At 39.8% G+C, this 20809-nt stretch overlaps 1 protein-coding gene and 1 long non-coding RNA gene across 4 annotated transcripts in view; one reads left to right on the top strand and one right to left on the bottom strand.

Annotated features, from left to right (window-relative positions):
• Positions 1 to 6017, bottom strand: part of RAP2A (RAP2A, member of RAS oncogene family) — a 40391-nt gene extending 34374 nt beyond the window's left edge. The window contains exon 1 of one of the 2 annotated variants that reach the window (XM_082366196.1): positions 5414 to 6017. In XM_082366196.1, coding sequence (XP_082222322.1) covers positions 5414 to 5727 — 314 coding nt within the window. In that variant the 5' untranslated portion in view covers positions 5728 to 6017. The remainder of the gene's footprint in view (positions 1 to 5413) is intronic. The other variant, XM_082366195.1, reaches the window with a different exon arrangement.
• A 179-nt stretch (positions 6018 to 6196) lies between these two features.
• LOC309616037 overlaps positions 6197 to 20809 on the top strand; it is a 69353-nt gene continuing 54740 nt past the window's right edge. Inside the window, exons 1-2 of one of the 2 annotated variants that reach the window (XR_014237223.1) lie at positions 6197 to 7114; positions 8663 to 8725. This is a non-coding gene — a long non-coding RNA (uncharacterized lncRNA). Of the gene's footprint in view, positions 7212 to 8662; positions 8726 to 20809 lie in introns of both variants that reach the window. The other variant, XR_014237224.1, reaches the window with a different exon arrangement.

Genomic DNA, 20809 nt, shown 5'->3' with positions numbered 1-20809 from the left:
TATTCTAATTGCTTATTAGGTGCATCTACCTGGATGATTACCATCTCCAAAGCCAAAATAATCTCCCCCAGCTATTCCTCTCTAATCCTATTCACGCATGTTCAAAATGTCGAGGTTACTTTTGACCTTTCCCTCTCCTTCTTCCACTAAGTTTGATTAATTCATTCTTTACAACATTTGCATCCATTCTTTCCATGCTAATTCAGAATCTTTATACTTCGTGTAGAAGTGAGATTATGACAATACAACTCTTTCTTCTGACTCTGGTCTATTACCATCTATCTAAGCCATCTATCATATCACCACCGTATTACTATTTTTATAACAATTCTGATCGTGGTCCTTGACTGCAAGAGCAAGTCCAAAGTCTTTAACCTTCCGTAATTTAGCTTTATGTATTTTACCTCTTCTCATACTTCTATATAAATTCCTGGTTTGGCCAACCTGGTCTATTTAACAGCCAATGAACCTACCCTATGCATTTCCCATGCCATGTCCTCCATCTGGAAGACACCATGCTTCTGATTCTTAAAGTTTGCTATTAAACTTTACCTCTTCCCTGGTCGCCCCTAGTAGATAGAAGTACTCTCACAGAATGTCAGAGTGGAAGGGAGATCGTCTACTCCAGCTGCAGAATGGGCTTTAAAGAGTAACCTCCTCCATCTGTAAAATTCAAGTGCTTGGGGAAACTGAGGCCACTAAAATAATTTTCTCTTTGAACACTAATTTTTTTCAACACATTTTTCTTGATTGATTCCTAAGTGCCAGGAGCCATTCTAGCCACATGGGATTACAGTTTAATAAGAAAGACGGATTGTACTTAAATTATCACCCAAATAATTACACTCTGATGAGCAGTACCAGAGGAGGGGAAGCACAGGGTGCCACTGAGGTCTGAAACATGAGTGGCTGAGGGAAGGGGTGAGGCATGAGGTTAATACAGTGTGGGAAGACAGGATGGAGTAAAGTCAGTGTGGGAAGATGGGGAAGGCTTCCCTGAGGAGGAAATCTTCTAAGCAGGGGCCAAAAAGTAGGAATTAACTCTGCAAAAGGTGGGTGATTTCTGCAAGTAGAAGGAAAGCCCAGAGACAGGCACTTTCATGGAACTAAAAGAAGGTCTGGGTGCTGAATCCAAGGGGCGAGGAAGGTTGCCAGAGGTGAAGGTGGAAAGGCAGGGAGGGATAAGAGCATTGCTGGGCCTGGGAAGGTCATGTTGAAGATTTCTGGGCTTTATCCTAAGAATAGGCATTGGGTTGCATGTTCCAAGGTACTTCAAGTCAGGACCACGGCTTACCCTGGGAGGAATGGGAGAAGCAACTATGAAATTAGAAAGAATTTGAGTTTTATTTCAATTGAAACATTTTCTGTATCCTTGTCTCTCTTCCCTATGTGTCTGATCTCATCCAAACTCAATTTAAAAAAAGAAAGCATATGAATTTATAAAAACCACCATTTCAGCTAGCCTGCTTGGCTTGGACAGGAGCTTGTGTATGTACAGGTATCCTGTGCTTTTCAAAAGTTGCTTCGTGACACTTCACTTTTAGGAAAGACCTACGTTAGTACCTGTTTTTGATAACCAAAAGAAATCAGAAGATGATTTTCGCTTTTATGAAAAAAGGCAAAAAGTGAAAATAGCATCCAGCTCTTGGTTTGCTGTGAGCAGTTGAGAGGCGGCACGTACCCCATCAGGGAGAGAGGCACCTCCAAGTTCCTTCCCCAGGACCCACACTCAGCACCTCAGCATTAAGCTGCCATAGCTTTGAACTGTGTCTGTGAGCATCTGCGCTTTACCTAGATTTTTTTTTTTTTTTGCGCATCTGTAAGCAAGATACGTCCTAAAGTAATTGCTTCCTCACTTTATGCCATTTTGGCTTAGGAAAGGTTTCATAGGAACTCTCTACTCTCAGATAGCAGGGGGGAACCTGTATATGGATGTCCGTGAACCTACAGACACTTAAGGGAGTAGGGACCTGTTTTATACCTTTTATAAGCAAAACATTCCATACAGGAACAATCCAGGGAAAAGCTCCATTTCACTGTCAGCCGTGCACTGGTGCTACAGTTAAAGTTAAATGTTCATTCTCTTGCCCTTTCCCATAAGATCTTTAATAAGAGAAAATATTTTAAGAGAATACCAACAAAATTTTTCCAAGGATTGTTTTAGTCACCACTGCTTTTTTAGTATCATCTTGTCTATACTAGGTAATGACTTTCAAAATGCAATCAAATTTATTTCCTCTCAAATTACATTTATATCAAGGATAAAATTTTAAGCAGACAGGGTGACAAAGTTAAAGAACAGCTGGGATTTTGAAGCAATTTTTGTGTTCAAGGTATTGTGTTGGACACCTTAAAATATATTATCTCATTTTATCCTAATAAAGACTCTTGAGAGGTGCATGCTATACTCTAATTCACAGACAAGGAAGATGGAGCTCAGAGAAGCAAGCATTTCCCAAAAATATATATACCTTAGACCTACACTGTCCAATATGGTAGCCTGGAGCCACATGCGGCTGTCGAGCAACTGAAATACAGCTAGTCTGAACTGAGATGTGCAGTAAGTGTAAACTGAACACCAGATTTTGAAAATTTAGTATGAAAAACTATTAAAATATCTCAATTTTTGAATACTGATTACACATTGAAATGACTATTTTAGATAGAGTAGGTTAAATAAAATACATTATTAAAATTAATTTTCCTGTTTCACAGTTTTTAAAAGAAATCAGCTAGTAGACATTTCAAAATTACACACATGGCCCACAACTATATTTGAATTGAAGAGCGCTACCCTAGACCAAAGGCTGGATTGCTGAATTTGCCAATAAACATCAAGGTCAAAGGCAGCGTGGTATAGAAGAAAAGAAGAGTACGTGGATTCATGCAGATCTTGGTTTAAATCTCCTCTCCACCAATGACTAGTTTTGGACAAAATATCAACCCTCTCTGCACTTCACTTATGTCATCTGCATTATGGTGATATTAAATATCCCTAAACAACTGTTGTATATAATATGTAAAGCAGTAACTGGCAGAGGGGAGGGAACAACTACGAATACCTCCTACAGCAACTGATTAATTTAAAAACTGATTCCCAAAGAGTAGAAAATTCACTTATTTGAAAAATCACATTTTATTCTCTTTAAGTGGGAAAGTTAAAGAACCAACACACTGAATGCCTGCTTTAGCATAATATGTGCATAATATATACTGTATTGTAAAATACTTAGTATACACAGATTCCTTCTTTCTTTCAACGTTGTTTATAATATGCTATAGGCTGGGAGGCCAGATGATGAGATTAAGGTGAAGTAAAAAATATCAGGACACAGAAGGGCCCAAGTGGTTCTTAAGGACACAATGGATGAATTCCAGTGAAAGAGTTTATGAACTACACTTCAGCTGGTCTTTTCAACTTTTACATCAGGAACTGAGACTAGTGAGTAAATGACATCTGGGCAAATAGAATTTTACTCTTTTATTTTCTTCCTGGGTCACAGTGCAAACAAATAAATTGTTCCAATACACTACGTTCAGACTAACTCATTATTAGTAATCTCTACTAAATCATAAGAAACTACAAAATCATATGGACTACACTATCCAATGACATTTTACCATATTCTGTCCCCTAGGCTTGTGTCAAGAAGTTCACCCTGGGCATGTCAATGCACGTATTATCTGCATATGTTTAAATATAAAGGGTGGAGGAGTTGGGGCATTTACTTTATTATTTGATGTATGTATATGGCCTAAGATTGACATGTGACAATGTGTTAGATTGCCCTGTTTTGTATGTTTTTTTTTAAGTAGTATGAAGGGGGAATTAAAGATTTGAGTCACCTGAATGTAGCCTCTTAAATATCAGATACTTAGTAAATTTAACACCAAAAGTGTTCCTATGTTAACTATAACAATTAACTTTCAAGAAAATGAGACTGAAGAAGTAAGAAGCTATCAGATTCACAGATCTCAGAACACCATGAGAGGCTATAAAAATATCCACTTTATTCTAGTTTGAAATTTAATGGAAGAAGTAACATACCAAATTTTAGTTTAGCTATTAAAGTGCATATTCAGTGAATTAAGTGGGGAGAGCTTCAGGAGAGGGCCTCCCCTTTGATCTCATATGTGGCATTAAAAATATGCTTCTTCTAATGAATTTTTGAGCAACCCCTGAGTATATGTGACTTGGTATTTGCTCTTTCAAAGTGAGTAGACTCAAACTGACTAAAAATGAGACTACGTCTACAGTACACTTACAACTAGTTTTCAGCAAATGTCTACAAATTTAGGGTTATAGGTAGAATTGGGTAAGAAAAACAAAATTACACTGAATCAAAATTATTAGCAATTATTAACTAATAATAAGAATCAGACAAAGCAGTAACACGTAAACAGTAATTAGAAAAATTTGCTAAAACTCTGAACTGAGATATTACACTTCTGATGCTTGAAATTATAGGAAAAAATATACTCAGTCAACTTAAGAGAAAACAAACATCATAAGCCATTTATGCTACCAGCCATATTTCCTAAATGCACACTTTAGAAAAAAGAGTTCATATCAGGAAAGAGCTTATTTGCATTAACTTTAAATTAGCTAATATCTGAGCCACACCTTTGAAGAAACTTGTATTATTTCCAGGAATGCCTTTTTCCCTCCCTTTTCTTTATTTCTTTTTTTGTTTTTGAGGGGAGTAAGGCAGCTAGACTAAAAAGAAAACAAAAAGTGAAGTCGCATTCTTTAACGTGAATGGTATACTTGCGCTCCTATACACTATCTCAATCCCACTGAGCCATGTCTTCAAATAATTTGATAATCTGTCTTTAAAGTTTCATCTTAATTGGAGAGTTCATTTTTGTAAAACGCCCTGGCACCATTCAATCTTTTATGAAACGAGAAAGGTCTCTTTCCTTTGGACTTGACATTTTTAACCATGTACGTGTGGGCAATTTCTGCTGTCAAATACTGCAAAGGTAGGTTTTTTGTTGTTGTTCAATCTGAAAATGTCTCCACTATACCTGCACAGCTGCCCTCTTCCCAGCAGAAACCTACGCGCCCCTCTCCCCCACCCCCCTGCAAGTTTTAAACTTTGTTTCCTTTGGGGTTCTGCACAAGCGCTACTAGTAATATCCAAGAGACAAAGAGCTGTGCTGTGCGTTCACGGGATGCCAAATTTGAGTTGTGAAACAAAGCACGCAAATTTGAGATTCAAGATGAGAAGGAGGAGGATGCTGGTAAGAAAAAAAAAAAAAAATCATAAAGCGTAAGATCGCAGAGCCATCTCCCTAGACAGCTCCTCCTGCCCACGGCCACCCCAGAGCGCGCGGGAGGGAGTTCTGGCCCCGGGACAGGGGCTGCCGGCCGCACCGCGAAGCCCCCTGCCCGCGCCCCCGGCCCTCTCACCGCTTCACTCGGATGATCTGGTCCCGCATGGGCTTGATGTCTTGGAAGCTCTGCTGGTTGACGAGGCTGTAGACGAGGATGAAGCCCTGGCCGTTCTTGATGTACAGGTCTCGCATGGACGCGAACTGCTCGGTGCCCGCCGTGTCCAGGATCTCCAGCACCGACGGCGACGAGTCCACCTCGATCTCCTTGCGGTAGAAGTCCTCGATGGTGGGGTCGTATTTCTCGATGAAGGTGCCGGTCACGAACTGCACGGTCAGGGCGGATTTGCCGACCCCGCCCGAGCCCAGCACCACCACTTTGTACTCGCGCATCGTCCCTCCGCGGCCGCCGCCGCCGCCGCTGCCCGCGACATAGACCTACGCCCGCCGCGCTGCGCGCCCGGACCCTGCGCCGGCGGCCGATCCCGCCGCCTCCCGCGGCCGCCCCCACCTCACGGCCGCCGCGGCCCCCCGGGCGCCGGCGGAGGGAGCAGCAGCCCTGGGCATGGGCCGAGCCGGGCGGCAATGCGGCACCGCGGGCGCCGGCAGGCACTGAGGGCGAGCAAGGAGTGTGAGCCAAGGAGCCGACGGAGCCACCCGAACCGCGGGCCCGCAGTGCCGGCGGCCCCGCCCCTCGCGCCTCCACGCCCAGCTCCCCGCCCGCCGCCGCCGCCGCTCTTCCCGGCGCCGAAGCGCGCGCCCGAGCCCGAGCCGCAGCGCTGCTGGGGGCGGGGCCCGGCGGCCCGGGGCGGAGCCCAGCGGCGCAGCCCCGCCCCTGCTCCCCCCGTCGCCTAGGCGACCGGCCGCGCGCGCGCGCTGCCAGGAAGCTCGGCGCGGCGCGGAAGCCTCGGGCCCTCCTTTAGATAAACAGCCACCTGGGTTACCCAACAACACCCCACCCCGTCTGCCCCGTTGAACCCCGGGGCCTGCGTACTGAGCATGCGCAGTTCTTCCTCCTGCGACGGGAGCTGCTTCTACCTGAGAACGCCACGTTCAGAATTTGGCGGAGACAAGCTGTTGGAGGGGCCAGGGCAATCTCCGGGCTTTAACCTGAGGCGGGGAGAAGACACTGACAAGGTCCAAAAGGAGGCCTTGGCATGAGGGCCTTGCTGGGCACCACCCAGTCTGTCAGCATTCCTGAGAGCTTTGGTTTTATCTTGCATAAACATGAGAAGAAGCTTTGTTTAAGGGAGGAGCATAAATACAACGAAATGCAGCTTTGTTTTAAGCGTCAGGACACTGAGAGAGAAGTGACAGACCCCCATCCAGCCCACTGCCCGAGGCAGCGAAGGCCAGAGACCGCGGAAGCCGGGCCCACGTTCTGTGACGTCGCTGGGGGTCCCGCCCACCTTCCCCAGCCCCGCCCTTCTTCAGTGCCTGATAAAAGTCGAGCTCTTCCCACGCCCTGTCAGCTAGCTACGGGCGCTTGGAAAACCGGGAGAGCGGATCCCCCAGCAGCAGCCAGAAGGCCCGGGGACACCTCATAGCAACAGCCAGCCGAGGCACCTAGTAGGAAGCTGGGATTCATTCCAGCCAACCAGCCCGCGTTTTTGGACCCCGTGGTATCATTCTCGACCAATAGAGAGCCGCTTCATGCCACGTGACACTGACCCATCAGCCAATGGGGGAAAAAACTCTAGTCGCAGGCTCAGCCATCCCATCTGCCACTGTGGGCCAGGCTGGGCGTTGGCCCTGCGCGTGCTCTGCCAACCAATCATAGGTGAGCTGAAGAAAGACGCAGACTTGCGCTGAGCCAACCAGAATTTGCGGTTTCCTTGCCACCAAGGGCCGGTAGTATGGAGGCAGGGGCAGAGCTGGTGAGGTCTGGGAGGGGTCAGTGATTGAGGGGTGGGTTGCGGCACCCTATTCGGGCAAAGGAACAAGATGTGTTGCGGGCGAGAGTGATGGATTTCACTTTTAACGTCGTCTCCGTGGCATTTTGCCTAAATGATAGACACGGAAATAGTGCTGAGGGATGTGGGCTGAAAAGTGGGGTGAACTGACAAAACAGGGACTCTTTTAGGATGAGAAAATTTCGGGTCCTTAGACATACAGCAGCAGTTGCATGGGTCCTCCATGCGTGCCTCCTAAAACGTTTTTAACAACTCAGTTTTGAAACTTACAGTTCTGTCTGTGGCATTAGATTTTAATTACACACTCTCTCCCACCCATAACATCAAATTTAGGAGAAGTTATGTCCCTAAATATTCCTGGATTATATTTTGCAATAACTGGTAATTGGATTTACCTTCCTTAAACTATGTCCTCCAACTAGTCTACACCCATCTATTACTATCTCACATTTCTTCGGAATAACAGGTTTCTATAGTTCTAAGGTTTGATCATGGCATACCTCTTCAGCCTTCCTCTTCCACACAAGGTCATCATGTAGAGAGGATTTTGGTCTGAGTTCATCAATAAAACAGATGTTCTTTTATCATCTTTTTTTTTGTCAATTATCAAACTACTACAAAGATGTACTCAGATTTAGCAGTGTCGTACAGCCCTATCGCTCCATTATCTTAAAATGAATAACTTACCCTTGCATTACCTTGCTATAGTATAACACACCAAGTTTTTGCTTAAAATAATTGCGGGCAAGTGTCCTGTCAAAATATGTGGTAAAATATAACTCAATCATTATTTCTTGATTACTTATCAAAATATGAGGGTTATATTTGAGCCACCAGAATCAACAGTGAAGGCAGATTGCAAAAGAACTAAGAATCAAGAGGAAGGTTTTAAGAGAATTGAAACCAAAGAGCATCTGATACCTCATTTTAAACTAGTAATGTGAATAAGTGAATTAAAATTAAGAGCTCACATGGATTTGAAGTGAAGCTTCATATCTGAGCTTTTTTGGCAGGCATGTTTCAAGAGGATTTTGTTGGTGAATGCAGTGTTGAACTAGCTTTTTAAAAGTCTCATATACTGTAAAACTTACATGCTTTTTGTGGTTTCTTTAGTAACAGCTACACTTTCACGGAAAAGACATACTGTCTCTTTTAAGATCCAACTTTTGTATTGTAGTCATAAGAACTCCCTAGGTTTGTTAGGGGTTGAATAGAGCCAAGAAGCATCAAACTTTCTCTCTTTGTATGGATCATTACAACCTGTGTAGTACCTTGTATTACAGTGGAACTGAAAAAACCATTCACTTTGCAAGGAGTAAAGGTCCAGTGACTTTTTTTTTTTTTTTTTTTTAAGAAATTTGCATTGGGATTGTGGGTCCAGAATGTATCTCTAAGCAACTGCTTTCATTTCTTAGGTCCCGAAAAGTTGAGAAGCTCTGGATTGGAGTGCGTCTGATAGAAGTTGTCACAAAAAAATAGTGAGTCGGTGCCCAGTTACTCCACTTAGCATAATAGAGAGAGGAGAGGTTTTTAAAGACATTTCTCAGTTTATTTTCCCTGACCTTTCATCAGTGCCAACTTTCTTGATAAGGAGAAGTGTAGAGACTGCAGCTCTTGGAGTAGTGTAGCTCATTTATATTTCTCATAATGACAGGCCTCAATTTTCATTCTCAATGCTGCCATAAAGGTAGATTTTTAATCAATAAGACTCAAAAAAAAAACATGTTAAGTAGGAGCATATTTTCCTACCTATTCTGTCTTGGTACTGACCTGATTTGAGGCTCTATGTGAAAGAGAAGAATTAGCTGCTAAAAGAAAGGATGTTGGGATGTGCAGAGAATTTTGAAGATTTGGGTGGTAATTGGGTGTGTATCTCCTGATCTCTTAATTGTGTTCATTGCTATGCTAGCATGAACTATCTATTCTGAGAGTGATTTTAGAAATAAAATGTCTCCATTCATTTGTTTGTGGGAAAGACAAAATAAAAATGAGATAAAATAAAATTGAATTTTCCCCAAGAGCTGTAAATCTGTATGATAGTGAAAGCTTAACAGTGTACACTGACACTTCAGGGTCTCTTTAGCTTCAGAAGTACATTGCTGGGAGGAAAAAAGAAAAAAGAAAAGAGAAAAACTTCATTTTTCCTCTCCCCTCTGAATCTGAGAATTATCTCACCTATGCCCATATATCCTCAACTGTCACACTTGTGTTGCCATGGAAACCCAGCTCCTTTCTTTGCTTCAGTGAAAGATGTTGGAAAAGGTGGGATGAAGTGGGAAATACACTGTATTCTGGGACTTTCTGACAATAGCAAGAAGCAAGTGTGCAAGGAATTTAATGTAAACAAGTTAGTAGAGGGCATTCATAATATGACCAGTGCTTTTCTTGGCTATAAGACCCTGATTCCTTTTGCTTCCTATAAAAGCCTACATATCTCTGATTAACCATAAAGGGGAAGGACAAGTCAAATACATTAAGCACCTATGAAATGCTACTGGTAATTATAAAGAGAGCAGCAAACATTTTCCGGGCCTCTCAGGCTCCTAATACAGTTGAGAAACAGAAGTATATATGAAGAGTGGAAAGGAAGGGGCAAAATAAATGTGTCTCTTTTGAAAATGTGATATGTCTCAGCACTTTAGAAAAGAAAAAGAATTAGAATGCAGAAATTGAGTATGTAAACAAATCAATGAAAAAAACCTTTTGATAGAGAAAAGAAATTTTTCTTTTTTTAAAAAATTAATTTATTTATTTTTGGCTGCATTGGGTCTTCGTTGCTGCATGCGGGCTTTCTCTAGTTGTGGCGAGCGGGGGCTACACTTCATTCTGGTGCGCGGGCTTCTCATGGTGGGGGCTTCTCTTGTTGTTGAGCATGGGCTCTAGGAGCATGGACTTAAGTAGTTGGAGCACGTGGGCTCAGTAGTTGTGGCTCACGGGCTCTAGAGTGCAGGCTCAGTAGTTGTGGCGCACGGGCTTAATTGCTCTGCGGCATGTGGGATCTCCCTGGACCAGGGCTTGAACCCGTGTCCCCTGCATTGGCAGGTGGATTCTTAACCACTGTGCCACTAGGGAAGCCCCAAGAACAGAAATTTTTCAATAGGCAATTTTCAGCAGAAAAAAAAAAAAATCCATGAAGGAAAGGCTTAATGATTAAAATATGGAGGTGGAGGGAAAGAAAAACCCTGAAGAATCTTAAGAGCTTGAAGGTCCTGAGGAAAATAGCTCTAGTGTAATTTATTGACTATAGAAGACCAGGTACAATGTTGCTTGCATACCCTGCAGTTTCCCTTTACTTTTGGGAAAAAAAAAGGGATGAATCAGGATTGATCATTGATGGTAGCGCTTTCCGTTCTGTACATAGTTCAGAAGTAGGCACATGACTCAGTTCTTGCCATTGGTCTGGGAAGAAGGCTGCTAGGCAGGGGAATTTCTGGGATTCTGACAAGAATGAGTTAATAACCCCATTTTTGACATCATTTGCTTCCTGCTTTGCACATTGAAATATGAGTATGTGGCCACCATCTTTGGGCTGTGATACCTTATGGCTGAGTTTGAAAACCAACAAGCTTTGGATGGTTAAGAAGGAAGGGAAGAACCTAGTCCTGGTTGACAACATTGGAATGTCAAACCTATACTGGAAATGCCCACCTTTGGACCATGGTTAAGTAAACAGCTAGTGTCCTTTGTTTTATGTTTGTTAGTTTAAGTCTGCTAGGTTTTCTGCATCTTGCAGGCAAATACATCTCAACTGTTACACAAAGTGTTAGGGATTTGAGACAAAATGGTGTTTAAAAAGATCAGCAAGCATTTATGAGCACTATCATTCTACTAATGAACTGCATGGTATTTCCAAGACATTATAATATTTATTGAGCCCTTACTATGTATATTATTCTAGGCCCTGGGGATACAACAATAGACAATTAGCCAAAAGAGCTTGAATTCTAGGAGGAGGTACAGACGTTATAAACAGAAGAGGCAGGCATTAAGCAACTGATTACACATTTCCATTATGTAATAACAGCTATAACTAATGCTAATAAGGAGGAAAAAATCAGGGATTACAAGGGTGTGTAATAAAATAAAATATAAAAAATAGAATATTACAAAATATATAACTAAATAACTGAATAAAATTACAGAAACAAACACTTTTCCAAGTACACGGTAATATTATGTATCATTTATACATGAATTCCTAGAGGTCAAGAGAAACATAATAACCTGGAGTGGGTTTGGTCAGGGAAAGCTGTCTGAGAAAATTAACATGGAGCCATGTTTTGAAGGAAGTGGCCGAAGAATAGACTAGGTGGGGCAGAAGATGAAAGAGCAAAAGAAGAAAGCAGGAATGAGGTAGAGTGAAATAAGGGGAATACAGAATCACTTGATTCCTTAATTCCCTATAGCAACGCCATTCTAGGGACAACTATCAGGGAAAAAAATCAGAAGCCAGAAGTCTCAAAGCAAGATTATAAAAAGTATGAAAATAATATAGGAAAAAACAATACAGAAGAAAAAGTAGAAGAGTACAAAGGTACATTTGAAATTAAGGCATTATTCAAAATAATGAATAATTTATAATGTGGGTGTCGTGAAAAAATTGTCATAAGGGGTAATTATGGACTTGAGGACATCATGAAGGAGGGATTCACACTTTCACAAATAGAAGCAGGAAGAAAAATGAGGAGTAGCAAAAAATGAAGATAAACAGGAAAACAATTTTTGCTTATAGTTATTTTTTTCATGGTAGCTGTTATTGACATGCATTATGTAGAAATGAATGGAATTTGATTGAAAAGAAAAATTTCAACAGACCAGTAATATATAAAGATAGTCTTTTGGTAAATAATGTAACTTAAAATGTTTTTTGTAGAATGCCTTTTTGTACCTTGCCATAGAAAAATCTTTTCAATAAAGAAGCTGCAAGGAATAATAAATTATAGCGTAGTGATGCATTTTGGAAATAAAAAAACACATAGATGTACCAAATGTAATAGTATAGCAACAATAAATAACCTGTAATAAAAATCAGAAGTTTGTCAGACATTACGTAGTTTTTGGTTAAATATAATTGTAGTAATTTTTCTAATGCTATTTTCTGTACAAATATAAGAATATTTTAAAATTAAGCTACAGTAGGCATATGAATATCTTGATATTCATAATAATATAACTAATTTTTTACATTAGTTACATTATTATGAATAATAAAAATGTTTTGCCATTTCCAAATCACTTTCCCACATATCCAAGAAGCTTTTTGTGTTTAATAAAAAATTTAAAAATAATTAGGAGCAACTATACTAATATGTGATACGAAGATGCTGAACTAGCCTTACTGCTCCTTCCTCCTAGATCGCTGGAGTAATATGGAGGGTGAAACACCCTGCAATGAAGAAGACTATGGGAAAACCCAGGAATGAGGGTTTTTTGTCGTTTTTAAATTGTCTGGGGCTAGAAGAGGGTAGTGGGGATGTGGGCCTGGGGCAATAAGCAGCCAGCCACGCTGTGGGAGAATAAAGTAGGGAAAGAACTCTTGTAAATCTGCTCGTGCTTCTCCTTCACCACTGCCTTGGGAAAATCAGTGCCTGCCCCTGCATGCATTGTGACTCTGAGCTCTGGGCCATGTAGACTCAATAAGAAAATCAGGGCTGCACAGAAGCCCTGTGCTTGTGAGGAGCCAAGAAACTCCTTGGCTCCTAACCAACTTAGGGCAGTTGCCCACCAACACCTCCTTCTCTAACTTCCCTGGCAGCTGATGAATTACAACCTGAGGACTGCTCCTCCTGAGGTTGCTTCTCTCTGGGGAAACAGAAGGTGAATTCTTGATCTAAGAAGTGATTGGCTGTGATTTTCTTGGGTTTAGGGTTCTTCACTGCAGAGCTCATTTACTCTCACCCCTGAGCAACTTGGCCTGTCTCAGACTGGGGTGATGAACCCTCCTTGTTTACCTAAGACTGCCCTGGTTTTAGTCTAGCATCCCAGAAAACCCCTAAGTGCCAGTGGGTCATCCTCGGCCTATCCTCAACACATTTCCAGAGGAAAATGAATGCATGTGCAAATTAGATTATTTTGAGAAGTACAGTTATTTCAAAAGACAAAAAAAAAAAATAGTAGATTATGGTTTCCATCAGAAGCATAAACATTAGAATGGACCAAAATTTGTAAATTAGCCTGATAAACATACTAAAAAAAGATAAGGGATAATGTGAGCTGTATGAAAACAAAGAAACAAACAAAAAGGAACCAAATGGCCATATTACAAATGAAATATATCGTAGTTGAAATAAAGAACAAGAGAGATAGGATAAGATAGCAGAAGAGACACTTACAGTAAGGAGCACGTGAGTACATTGGAAGACCAGAGTTCATCTCCCAAAAGGAAGAAGGGAAGTGCAGAGAAGTAGAAAAGGGATAATGGAGCGCAGACGTAGAAGTGGCAGTATACAGATAATCCCGAAAAGAAAGAGAAGGAAAAATAAATGGATGACTTTTTAGAGAAAGGAAAGTGTTAAATTTCCAATAAATGAATGAATGGATGAATGAACAAATAAAAGACTTCAGATGGAAGGGCCCATGCAGTATCAAAGGAGAATGATATAGAAAACCCACACCAACAGGTTATAGGGAAATTTGGGATATCCAAGACAGAAAATTCTAAAAGTTTACAGTATGAAAAATTAATATCAAATTAACATTAAACGTTTCAATAATAGCATAAGAAGCAAGAAGAACAATAACATAAGATTTTCAAAATATTGAAGGGAAAGGACTTAGAAACTGAAGTTTTATATTCAGCCAAAGGGCCATTCAGGTATGAGAATAGGAGACAGATAATCTCAGGTGTAGAAAACCTCACAACGGTTGCAGCACAGAGATCCACACTGAAAACAGTGCATGAGTTCTTGAGGAAAAGGTGGTAAAAATCTAGATGATATTGCACGAGAAAAGATGATCAAATATTTTAGTAAAATCAGTTGTCTTTAAAAATATCTAAGATGAAAGAAATGTCTAAGAGAAAATACATCCATAAATTTTCAGAATTAAAAGTCTAGATAATATCAGCCTGATGGGGGTACACCAAGAAGTTTGAGAACATGCCAAAGGTGTTCCTGTCTTATTAAGGGGGATGTTTTATATATACATATATATATATAAATGTAATTATACATATATAATGTGTAATATGTATATGTGTGTGTGTATTCACAAGAAGAAAAAAGGAAGAATAATATTAAAAAGTATTAAAAATAATAGAATTTTCAAATATTGAAAAAATAAGACATTCAAAATAGATCCTGAGATATCAATAATTATTAAAAAGCCAAACTCACCAGTTAAAAGGAAAAAAAAGGTCCATTTACATGTGGTTTACAGAAGGTACACCTAAAGGATAAGGACATACAAAAATTGAAGGAAAAGTACGTTAGAAGTCCTATCAGGCAAATTATTAAAACAGGCAAAGGAAAGCCAGTATAGTGATATTAGTATCAGATTTAAACTCATTTTAAGTCAAAAGTATTCTTAGGCATGGGAAGAATTACTATATGATGATAATAGATTCAATACACCAAGAATTTTTACCATTATTTTACTAATAAAATAGCATCAAATTATATAAAGCAAAAACTAATATAACCATAGGGAAAAATGGAAAAATCCACTGTCATATCCCCTATAACCTAGCAATTCTAACTCGAGTTATATATCCAAATTAACTCTTGTGTGTGTTTAACCATAGCCATGTACAAGAATTTTCAGCAGCTTTGTTCATAATAACAAAAACAAAAAACAAAATAAAATCCTGGAAACAACTTAGATGCCAATCAATTGGAGAGTAAATTGATGTATCATGGTATGTTCACAGTATAGAATTTTATATGATGGTCAAAACATGAATGATAGTAATATGCAACAATATAGATGACATTGTACTATTTACTAAAAATAAAGTAAGCCCCAAAGGTTGCCCATAGCATGATGCCCTTTTAACAATGTTAAACAACTAAGATTTTTAAAAATATACTTTTTAGAAATGCAGTTAGACTATGTAAAAACAAGAAAAAGGGAAATGATGAACACATGCAAAATGGTGAATGTATTGAGTAGAGAGAGGCAAGGGGTTGAGATAATGGGGAAAATCTGGTAGTTTTTAGAACACTTAGGGCTTTTATTTTGGGGGGTAAGTTCACAGGTACTTAATTCATTATTTAAAATGACTAAAGAAATAATAAAAGTAGATCATGCATGAGTCAATAATAAGAATGTGTCATGGATCAAAGATTATTAATCCATATTATATGCCAGAGTTAAAAACAAACTGTATATAATGACTCAAATTCTAGAGATTCTAATACTTTAATGTTGGAGCATTGGGAGCAGAACAATAAAAGACGTAGAACAATATCCTTGCCTTTAAAGAACTTACATGCAAGTTGTGGAAATCAAACATGTAGTCCCAAAGAAGACTTATAGCATGAAATATAAAGGAGGGTCACGCCCTGCACAGTGGTTAAGGAGCAAGAGAGGTTTGTGAGGTACACTTTTTTCTCTCTCACTGTGATTATTAAACCTGCCGCTCCCCAAACTTGGCATTCTCAACGCGTCTGTTCCAATGTGAATGAAAGTGGAGGGAGTGGGCAAAGGAAGAGGGGCCGGGAGGAGGAGATGATATATAATTTATCCAAATATCTCTAGTAAGTTTTTTTTTTAAAATATGAATTCTTAACCAGTATTATTGTTACTGCCTTTTTATTAATTAATTTATTTTTATTTTTGGCTATGTTGGGTCTTAGTTTCTGTGCGAGGGCTTTCTCTAGTTGCGGCAAGCGGGGGCCACTCTTCATCGCGGTGCGCGGGCCTCTCACTGTCGTGGCCTCTCTTGTTGCGGAGCACAGGCTCCAGACGCGCAGGCTCAGTAATTGTGGCTCACGGGCCTAGTTGCTCCGCGGCATGTGGGATCTTCCCAGACCAGGGCTCGAACCCGTGTCCCCTGCATTAGCAGGCAGATTCTCAACCACTGCGCCACCAGGGAAGCCCACTAGTAAGTTTTCTAAAAACAAAGTATTATATGTACTGCTCTCTCCAGTGACTTCCTTTCTTATCTTCTCGGAGCTTCTGACTCTGACTCTTGACCTATCTCATGCCATCTTACCTTCTAGCACATACACATTCATTTCATTTCATACTCTTATACTTTGGAATGCAACTTAGAGGAATGCAAAAAAAACCCCTGGCCTTTGACTTCATACAGACCCGGTTTCACATGCTGAGCTCCTCCACTTTACAGGGTGAGTTACTCAACCTCTGTGAGACTCAACTTATCTGTAAACTATAAGAATTGTGTTTATTAGTTTGTGTGGCATGTGATGCAGTAATCCCTAGGCATAAAAAAAGTGAAGTTTTTGTCAAATCTATACATGCCTAAATGAGGAACCATATGATTTCCATTCCAAAGTGTCATAATTAGTGATTTCTAGGCAATAGTGTCAGGAGACTTTCCGTAATATCACATGTAAAGAGGAACATTAAACAGGGTCCTAAAAATGAGCTTTAGAACTGACATCTTCAGCACCACACTCAAGTGCCAGGGTGAAGAAGTTCCATAAGGCAGTATTCATTCAACAGATCTCTATCAAGTGCAAACTATAAAATAGGCACTGTTCTAAATGCTGGAGATACAGCAGTGAATCAAGTTGATTCAATGTCTTTCTCCCATGGAGTGCAACAGTCCAATGGGGGAAGACAATGAAGAAGTAGATAAGTCAAAATAACCAGGTAAAATTAATGTTTACAATGTATTTTACTTAACCCAATCTATTTAAAATATTATAATTTAAATATATAATTAAGATAGAAATTATTAATAAGGTGTTTTACTTTTTTTTCATACAAAGCCTTTGAAGTCCAGTGTGCATTTTACACTTAGAGCATTCAGACTAGACACATTTCAAATGATCAATAGCCATATGTGGCTAGCGGCTACCATATTGGACAGAACAGTTCCAGGTGATAGACGATGGTGGACTGTTCAAGGGAGCAATGGAGAGATTTGAGACATTGTTTTGTGGGTGATGCTGACAAGCGTAGATGATGGTTTGGATGTTGGGGTGATAGAGAGAAGAAGAAATCCAGGAGAACTTTCAGATTCTTGGCCTAAACATACTGGTCTGTATGGTTGGGTCAGATTTTCAGAATGACTTTGCTTGGGATCCTTCAGATTTTTACTCGGCTGATTCCTTCTCATTTCCCAGGTTTCTTCTCATATGTCACTTCTTTAGAAAGACCTTTCCTAACCACACAACCTAGAGTTACCTCCAACCCTAGAACATGCTTTTAGATTCCTGTTTTCATTTTTGTACGCTCATCATTACTACCTGAAACTGCCATTTTGATTATTTGTTTATTGTCTGTTTACTCCACCAGACTCTAAGCTCTTCTCTCTTGTTCATTGTAATCCTCGGTACCTAGATCAGTGCCTAGTACAAAGCTTAATACATATCTCTTGAATAACTGAAAGAAATTTAGATAAACAAATTTTACTTTTTTACCACAAACTTATAAAGATCAAAATAGAATTTAAAAAATTCCAAAAGTCAAAGGAGAGTTAAGAAGATATCTGTGTTATAGAAAAAGCAAATTCTTACGACTTGACTTGCATTATGCTGTTTGGTTTCTAAGATTAGCATTCAAGACCACCTCCTGTGTGCAAGGTGCTGTGCTGGGAATTAAAGGTGACTTCTTCCTCGTCATATGTATATATAAACTAGCCATAATGTTAAAGATTAGGCTTTGCTTTGAAAAGGGACTTATAAAAGTGTAGGTACAGGATTAGTTAGGATACATTTCCATGTATGGTCTATTCTCTGACATCTTTTTTTTTTTTTCTGATTTATGTTTAGTTTGTGAGTTTCACAATTCTTGTCACACTTGTGACAGATGTGTAGTTAACCTGATGGCTCTGAGTTAGGACATAATTTTCCAAAATAACTTTTTCCATTTGAAGTAAGGGCAACTGCTAGTTTCTTGCTGGGGGTTACAATATTCTATCTTTTTACACAGTAGGTGAAATATTCTTTTGTCAGAGATTAGTCAGTTCATATAGACGTGGATACTGGAGATAGAATTTCCCACTCACCGCTTGTGACCCCGAGTGTAACCCTGAGCAGACTTCTGTCTTAACAGCAGTAGCACATTATTGCAGTGTCTCCTCTGCTGACTGAGACAGGGACAGTGTTTTGTTCATTTGAATGTTAGTAGCGTTCAGCACATTGCATAAAACATCTCGGGAACTCATACAACATTTGCAAATACCTGTAACTGCACAATTGAACTCTAACTTTGCTTCTGAAAATCCTGTATTTAACATACAGAGAAGATGAAAACAGGGGAAAAAAATGGAGATTTTCTCAATATCAAGGAGAGGGAGATATAAATATTTCTCTAAAGCTCACCTTATCCCCCAAAGAAACTTCCAGCTCAAAAAGAGAAAGTCCACAACAGGCAAGGTAGGCATCGATCTGTGGGTTTGAATGTAGAAGTGCCAGGAAGAATTTGAAAAATCACCTCTTGTATCAGCTGACTGCTGCCTGAAATTCTGCACTTAGGGTTTTGGTCTTTTGATGTAAAAGCTTTTTTTTTTTTTTTTTCCCAATTATAATGTAAGTGGCAGATACGCAGTTAAATCGCACCATTATCCTATAAACTTTAGGACATTCAGCTATGCTTGCCTGGCAGGAAGAGAAAACAGGGAGAATAAAATAGAAGAAAATAAGTTAAGTCATAGCATAAGTCATGGCATGAATGTGTGCCCAGAGTGAGCATAGGCAGGCCATGGGAATCCATTGTATTGATATTTTGCATCATATGCTATTTTTTTTTTAATGAGAAGATTAATCTCTTCACATGGTATGACATGAACAATGCCAGCCTTAACAATTACTAGATTCTTAAATTTCCTTCAAATGCTCTCTTCTTTTCAAGTGGATGTGAGAATTTTCCAAACTTTGGAGCTGCATCTTTCATCTGATTCCATCGATTTCTCTTCTGCTTCTCACTCTATTGTGTTCAACAATGGTTTGGGGCACCTTGGGGCAGACAGATCAGAGTCACGGTGGAAGGTCCATCCAGTTGTTCCTCTCAGCAGTCAGCCAGTTATCTTGTCAAGGAGAGTTATTCATCCTGCTTTCCAGGGTTATCGCCTCAAAACTCAGCTTCCTGCTTTTTGCAGAACAGTATATCCTCTTTTTATTATTACCCTAATTAATGCTTCTCACACAGCTTCACAAAATATTAGCACTCAGTGAAAATTAACCACATCAATTGGCTGCACTAGTTGAAAAAGAAATCTTGCTACCTCTGTGCAATGGCACGGATGGCAAAATTGATTCCAGTCTACATCTGAGTGAGAGAATCTCAGGAAGACATTTCAGGGGTATTAAACCTTTTCATTTTCCTTGGCATACTGGGTAGTTGAACAAAGTTAAGCCATCCTATAATGCAGGTTGCTTTGATTCCATTCTGTTGGGGACCGGTCTCTGGCATTTATAGGGTTTTTTGTTTTCTTTTTTTAAATAAAGATTTTGACTATTTCTCATACAAACTAATGTTTCCAGTGAAAATATTTATATATGTAAATTATCTAAGAAATATTAATCTGTTGACATACTTAGATTATATGAACAACAATTAGCTCTAGGAATGAAATTGTCAGTTTTGCACTACACACTGACAAACTGAAAGGAGCTACAGTGGGCAATTTATGGTGTTGTCAGGTTATGATTATGGTGCTCAAAAGAAAGAAATCCACGTAAAATAATTGGGAAAGGAGACCAATCAATAACATGTGTTACTAAGATTTTTATGCTAAAGGCGCAAAGTTTCAAAGGGCTCAATGCTGTCTGGATATCAGGACTGTAGACTGTTTTAAGCCTGGGGATTTTCTATCTGGATCTGTGACTGATGGGCTAGGGGTGGGGCTGAAGCCCAGTAAGACATTTAACCGTGGCTTGGTGAGTCATGTGTGTATGGGAGCTGGTCTTTATATAGTAATATTCCTCAAACCCTGGCTCTCCAAAAGTAGAAATAGAGAACACTAAGTCATTCAGGTCATCTACCTATTTCGTTTTTCCACTTCACTTGGTTTTGGAAAGCACTGAAGTACATTTCATAAATTCATATAAGATAACCTTAAACAAAAATTAACTATAGTGATACATCTTCTAATTCCAAGAGTCAAATGAGATCTTTCCGAGAAACCTTAACCTTATTTGTCCAAAAAAGTATTTATAGAAACTGTATTTCACATTGGAATACATCTATGTAATAACTTTCATCATGGCAGTCATACTTTGTCTTGCTTCCTGTGTGAGTGTCTGTTGGGGAGGTGTGCCCAGGTCCCACCCAGATCTTCCCAACTAAGAATCTGGGGGACAGAGGGGCGGGCATGTGCTTACTGGGAATACTATATACGTTGAACAAAATTCTCTAGATGATTCAGTCATGCCCTCACGGTGAAAATCAGTGTAACAATATTAGTTCTGCATTTTCTAAAGTAAAAATCA

This window comes from Balaenoptera borealis (assembly GCF_965194805.1).
Source record: "Balaenoptera borealis genome assembly, chromosome: 18".
Taxonomy (NCBI): Eukaryota; Metazoa; Chordata; class Mammalia; order Artiodactyla; family Balaenopteridae; genus Balaenoptera; species Balaenoptera borealis.
This window is presented reverse-complemented; position numbering and strand designations above follow the sequence as displayed.